Source organism: Pistacia vera, unplaced genomic scaffold (genome assembly GCF_008641045.1).
Source record: "Pistacia vera cultivar Batoury unplaced genomic scaffold, PisVer_v2 Contig1096, whole genome shotgun sequence".
Lineage (NCBI taxonomy): Eukaryota > Viridiplantae > Streptophyta > Magnoliopsida > Sapindales > Anacardiaceae > Pistacia > Pistacia vera.
In genome coordinates this window covers 204,961-211,595 of record NW_022195133.1, presented here as the reverse complement: position 1 = coordinate 211,595, position 6,635 = coordinate 204,961, and the positions used below count along the sequence as shown (strand labels likewise).

The 6,635-nt window shown below is 40.3% G+C and overlaps 1 protein-coding gene across 1 annotated transcript; it reads left to right on the top strand.

The window, feature by feature from the left end:
- Positions 1-2,671: 2,671 nt before the first annotated feature.
- LOC116137729 (probable disease resistance protein At4g33300) lies at positions 2,672-6,277 on the top strand. Its single transcript, XM_031423427.1, has 5 exons — positions 2,672-3,639; positions 3,793-4,184; positions 4,307-4,662; positions 4,744-4,949; positions 5,109-6,277. The coding sequence occupies exons 1-5, from the start codon at positions 2,934-2,936 to the stop codon at positions 5,939-5,941; spliced, it is 2,493 nt and encodes an 830-aa protein (XP_031279287.1). The 5' UTR covers positions 2,672-2,933; the 3' UTR covers positions 5,942-6,277.
- Positions 6,278-6,635: the final 358 nt, after the last annotated feature.

Below are 6,635 nucleotides of genomic sequence, written 5' to 3'. Positions count from 1 at the left end.
TTTAAACATCGCTTAAGCGATAAAGGCCAATTTGTGTCTATATAATCCTTAAGTACATGATCGCATAAGTGATGTCAACTCTCGCTTAAGTGATCCAATATAGATGAGCCTTGATCTCTTAAGCGATAGCTTTTATCCCTTAAGTGACCAAGGCTAATTTGATAATCTCATAAAGTACTCATCCAAACCATTAAAATTGTTTTCTGATTCACTAATAAGTTTTCAACAAATTAAGAGAACAACTAATAAAACAACAGCCTTAAATTTTGTCAACCAAGATCCTCACTTACCAAACAATCAGTTAAGAGAAAAACTGAGGAATTTATATTGATTAACAAGAAGCAAATACAATAAAGAAATCTGGAAAATGATAGTTCTAGTAGTTCTAGTAGTTCCCAAAATAACAACCTACCAAAACATGCATTTTGTCTCAACTAAATACACTTTCAATCCCTACTCTAAAGATTCAATGGATTCTGCCAACCCTTTCTAACTAAATACACTTTCTGCTGCTAAAAAAACACAACCAAATCTATTCCATGCTTTTGTATCTCCACTAGCTTTAGATGCCTTCCTTTCTTCCTCTCTTCGTTGCTTCAAAGTTTTTGAACCATTAATAGACAAATCGCCAAACCTGCAGAAAAAACAATGTCAAATTCCTTATCATAATAGACAAAAAAAGACATGAACCATGAGGTTTGGAAGGAGTATGCAACTAACTCTTGTTTGCTTGACAGGTTCTTGTTTTTTGCTGGTATTACATGTAATAATCTAACTTGGAAAATTGAATTATATACTTCTACAATGGCCTTGCACAATCAACCAAAAAAGTTAACAAATGACTAAAATAAAGAGGAAGAAAATGTACTCTTGTTTGCTTAACAGATTCTTGTTTCTTGTTGGCATAATGTACAATAAAGATGATGAAGGGCAAGCCTTGCAGGGCTGGCTACGCGTGGACAACCCTGTAATATGCAGGGCAAGCCCCCAGCCCCCCTATTTCGCTCTCTTTGCCAACAAAAGTCATCCAACCTACCATAAACAACCTCTCTAAGGCCTCCCTTTGCTTCTCCGGTCCTTTGGAAACCCAAAACACCCATTCCTCCGATGCTCTCTAATTGCTCAACAAAATGCAACAATGACCTTAACAACAAACACCAACCAAATATCCCTAAATTGGTACCAACAACCAATAATTTCATAAAATATATAGATTATTACCTGTTCTTCTTCTTCTTCTTCTTCTTCTTCCATCTCCTCGCTGGAATTTCCGCTGGCGTCCTCCTCTTCATTTTCAATTTTGAATTTTGTCGTCCCTTCTTCTGCCAATGGGATGTCTTATGTTAGCTCTGTCTCCTCTACCGACAGGGTATCCTCTGCCGGTAGAGCAACTTCAGTCATCGAAAGTTACTGCACCGCAACCTATTCTTCTCCATTTTTGGTAGACCTAGTGGTGCCTACAATTTGGGGAGTGAATGGGTTTTTTCGGTTTCTTTGAGGATCTCAGCCATTGTAACTTAACCAGGAATGGCAAAAATGCAAAGAGCAAAGAAATTGAGAAATGGCAGAAAATTGGAAGAAAAAACGTGAGAGAGGAAGGTGTTTGAATCGTGTTTTGAGAAAGAGAAGCTGAGAGGAATGTGTTTTGCCTTTCAAATTTTAAACCAACTTCTTTTTATTATACTTTAACCCATAAATGTTTAAATCTTTTCACCCTAACCCTTTTTGTTGCTTTAATTACGCTTAAGTGTGCTATGCTAGACAAAAAAAAAAAAAAATTAAAAACCTTTTTAAGGTTATATTCTCAAGAGTAAATGACATATTCCCACCCAAGATTTGACGAAATCCCAAGTTGGTACCACAAGTTTCATTTATTCCAGATTTTCACCCTTAAAGTAACAGGAAATGGTTAGATATAACGGCTCAGGGGTAAATTGGTCATTTCACAGAGGAAGCGCACATTAACAGATCGCCGCCCCTAACAAAGATTCGACACACGTTAGCAACATCATCGCCGTCGTTTTTCGCCCTTTTCCGGCGATTCTTCCACCCAAAATCACCCTTGTCACCACCATTCGAACCCTCATCCTCCCCTCTACAAAACCATACCCTTGACAACCCCTCATCGCCCGCCGATCTCCAGCCACGATAGCCGTCACATGCGACTGGTTTTCGTCGGTGTCCACCGGCGAATGGCCACTAAACGGTTGTTGAGACATAGGGGTTTTGTAGATTAGGAGATGCTGGTTGCAATGGTGACGTCGAATTAGATTTTCGTCTCCGAAATCGACTGGAATCCGATGAAGAACGACAAAAACCTAAGCTTGATGACACCGACGATTGGAGGGCCCAATGAGTCGGGAACCAGAGGGGTTTTGGACGACGGATGATGGGGAAGGTGATGGAGGTGACCAGGGGTTTTGCCGGTATCGGAAATAGCCTAGATCTGGTGAAAACCGAGACGGTGCACAGTCACTGAGGGTGTAATTGATGTAATTTTAAAATAAGATGGTTACTTTTATAATTTTAGTAATTTAAGGGTTAAAATATAATTTATTAATTTAGGGTTAAAGGGTATTATGATAATTACATTCTTACTATCCTAAAAATGATAACAGTATTATTTTAAGGGTGGAAATCTGGAATAAATGGAAATTAGTGGTGCCGACTGGGGATTTTTGGGTGGGAATATATCGTTTATTCTCAATTCCAAACTTGGGATGGCATATCAGTTAAATTTTCTCTAACAGCACTGCTGCACTAGTTTCCTCAAGTAAACACACCACGGTCTTACTGAAAGTGAAACGCTGATCAGAAGCCAACTTCTAACACCCAGTTCAATTTCCTCAATTCTCGAGAACGTTGTACCAATTCCATTTTGTAATCGCGGCTACGTCCTCTTCGTATCAGAAAAACGCCAGTCATTCACCACCATGGCCGTAACAGACTTTTTCGTGGGCGAGATCGCAACCGAACTCATAAAGCAGCTAATAACAATATCTCGAAGGGCCTCTCTCTGTAAATCCAGTGCGGACCAGCTCAGAGAAACCATGGAAGCACTCCTCCCTACTATCCAAGAAATCAAATACTCTGGCGTTGAACTTCCCGCTGTACGCCAGACACAGCTCGACCGCCTCTCCGAGACTCTCCGTGATGGACAGGAGCTCTGTGAAAAGGTTATCAGAGCAAAACGTTGGAACGTGTACAAGAACATGCAACTGGCAAGGAAGATGGATAAATTGGAGAAGAAAATTTCTGTATTCTTCAGCGGTCCCATGCAAGCACATATCTTGGCTGATGTTCATCACGTCAGGTTTCAATCGACGGAGAGGTTTGATCAGCTGGAGGCTTCGACGAGAAGGATTGAGAAGAGTCTTGAGTCCTTCTCGTCGATGAAGATTGGTGTGGGAGTCGGAGGGTGGGCTGAGCAGGCCTTGATGAGAGTGGAAACGGAGGCTGAGAGAGGCGTGGAGGGTAATTTGGGAAATTTTATGGGAGTAGGAATGGCTTTAGGGAAAAAGAAAGTGAAGGAAATGATTATTGGAAGGGATGATTGGAGCGTGGTTGGGATTTGCGGGATTGCTGGCTCAGGGAAGACCACTCTTGCTGCCGAGGTCTGCAGAGATATTCAAGTCACAGGTAAATTTTGTTTTCTTCTTTAAACTCAATATCATAATTCTTTTAAGATGCTTTTGCCAATTGTTTTAATCCGATTTTCTATGCAATTTCTCTTTAAGATTGCATTTTATCTTAACGAATTACATTGACTCTGCTTGTTATTTCCGTTTTCAGGCTACTTCAACAACAGAATTCTGTTCCTTACGGTATCACAATCTCCAAATGTGGAGCTGTTGAAGGCAACGGTTTGGTCTTTCGTATCTGGATGTAATGTGGGATCATATGGTGCAGTTCCACCGTGGAATCTACAAGTTCCTTGGACAGTAGGACCTCGGAGTTTGGTGGTCTTAGATGATGTGTGGTCATTAGCAGTGCTTCAACAACTTATTTTTAGGGTTCCTGGTTGCAAAACACTTGTGGTTTCCCGAACCAAGTTTTCAACGGTTCTCAATTCTGTTCATGAAGTAGAGTTGTTGAGAGAAGATGAATCAATATCCTTGTTCTGCCACTCTGCTTTTGAACAGAACACCATTCCTCCAGCTGCAAATGAGAATTTGGTCAAGGAGGTAATATTAAACTATCTCATTATCAGGAAATTGAATGATACAACCATGAATTTGATAGCTGGTATCTTTCTGTTTTTGATTTTTCTCTGTGGCCAATGCTCATGAAAAAATTGATTCAACAGATTGTAAACGAATGTAGAGGGCTGCCTCTGGCTCTTAAAGTTATTGGAGCATCACTGAGGGATCGGCCTGAAAAATATTGGGTAAGTGCCAAGCAAAGGTTATCACGAGGACAGCCTATTTGTGAGTCTCATGAAACCGAATTGCTTGTTCGGATGGCAATAAGCATTGAAGACTTGTCAGAAAAGGTTAAGGAATGCTTCCTAGATTTGGGATCCTTTCCTGAAGACAAAAAGATTCCAATGGAGGTGCTCATCAATATCTGGGTTGAGATCCATGACATTGATCAGGAGGAGGCTTTTGCCATCCTTGTGGAGCTTTGTGATAGAAACCTTCTCACCCTAGTTAAAGATTCAAGGTATTTTTTTAAGGATTTCATGACCTACTATAGAAGTGTTATTTTCTGAACTCTGACGCCTTTAATGTGCTCAATTAACAGAGCTGGAGACATGTATAGTGCTTACTATGAGATCTACGTCACTCAACATGATGTTCTTAGAGATCTTGCTCTCCATTGGAACAATCGTGACAAGATAAATGACCGCAAGCGGTTATTTATGCCTAGAAGAGACGAGGAGCTTCCAAAAGAATGGGAGCGGAATGTTGATCAGCCATTCAATGCTCAGATTGTTTCCATTCATACAGGTATAGATGTCACTCTTTATAGATTGCGTCTCAGTTAAAATGCCATTGATTTTATGGTCATCCAATTAAAAAGGGAAAGTAACAGTATAATAAATCTTGGTTGATTCTGTGGTAATATGCCCTTGATGCTAGCTCATGTCTTGCAATTTTACAATGCAGGGGAAATGAAAGAAATGGATTGGTTTCGCATGGAATTCCCCAAGGCAGAAGTGCTACTCCTCAACTTCTCTTCTAAGGAGTACTTGTTGCCTCCCTTCATCAAGGGCATGGAAAAGCTTAGGGCGCTCATAGTGATAAACCATAGTTCCTGCCCTGCTACCCTTCGCAACTTTTCAGTTTGTTCAGATTTAGGTAACCTTAGAAGCCTCTGGCTTGAAAGAGTTTCAATTGCTCAATTACCAGAGGCAACTATTTCCCTTAGAAATTTGCGGAAAATATCTTTAGTTCTCTGCAAAACTATTGGCTGTCTTGATCAGCCAACGATAGACCTGCCCAAGATGTTCCCTCGCCTCTTGGAGCTTACAATTGATCACTGTGATGATCTAATGAAGCTGCCTCCAAGCGTTTGTCAGTTGCAGTCACTCAGGAGTCTAAGTATCACTAACTGCCACGGTTTACAAGAATTGCCAGCTGACATTGGCAAGTTGAAATCTCTAGAAATTATGCGGCTCTATGCAAGCCCTCTTCTTAAGACTCTCCCAACTGGCATTTCTGAGCTGGTTAGTTTGAAATACCTCAACATTTCTCAATGTGTCAGCTTAACATGTCTTCCTCAAGGGATTGGTAATTTAGCAAGGCTGGAGAAAATTGACATGAGGGAGTGTTCACAAATATGGAGTCTACCAAAGTCTGCTGCTTCATTGAAGGCTCTACGTCAAGTAATTTGTGATGATGATATTTCTTGGCTGTGGAAGGATTTGGAGAAGGCTATACCAGGACTCCATGTTCAGGTTCCGGAGAAATTTTTTAGTCTGGATTGGCTTCATGAATAAACAGATTGTATTACTCTGTCAATGTAAATAACTTAACAATAGTCAGTTTTAACAATGAAATGAAGCACATCTTAGTTGAACTCGTAACTAGAAATTTATTTTAAAAAATATATATGTGTGGGACAGCTCCATGTTATGAGCTTGAGTGAGATACTGTGGAAAATTTGCATTGCAGCTAAACGTGTCTAACTTAAGCAAATAAGGTGTAGTGTATAGGTGGAGAACGGGGTTTGATTATAATTTCTTGACTGCCTCAAAAGTCCTCCCTTAAGAAACGCGGGAACAAAAGCGTGTGGACCCTCTCATATCAATTTCAGACAACGCCGGCCTTTGTCGCTTCCCCGATCTCTTCACAACCTTGTTTGCATATATTAAGATTGTGGGATGGCTAGGAAAACTTGTGCTTAAATAAATAAAAGTTGTTTTTTGCTTGCCAAGATCAACTGTGATGGAATGATATCAAATGCAGATTATCTAGAAGACCGAGCCCCAGGGTTTGGAATAATTGTATTCTCACTTGGCAGGATTACGGACTGGTAATACTTTTCACTTTTCAAGTCACTCTTTTTGTTATATTCAAAAAGCTCTATGGGCAAGCAAGCATTCAATTTGACAATTTCATCTTATCTGAAGAAGAGTGCTTTTCACTTTTCAGTGCTGGGTACAGTAATGCGGATCATGAATCCTGATTAAG

Coding starts and splice junctions, on each gene's coding strand:
- LOC116137729 (XM_031423427.1), top strand. CDS start 2,934: ATGGCCGTAACAGACTTTTTCGTGGGCGAGATCGCAACCGAACTCATA. Junction 4,663..4,743: donor ACCCTAGTTAAAGATTCAAG/GTATTTTTTTAA, acceptor CTCAATTAACAG/AGCTGGAGACATGTATAGTG. Junction 4,950..5,108: donor GATTGTTTCCATTCATACAG/GTATAGATGTCA, acceptor TTTACAATGCAG/GGGAAATGAAAGAAATGGAT.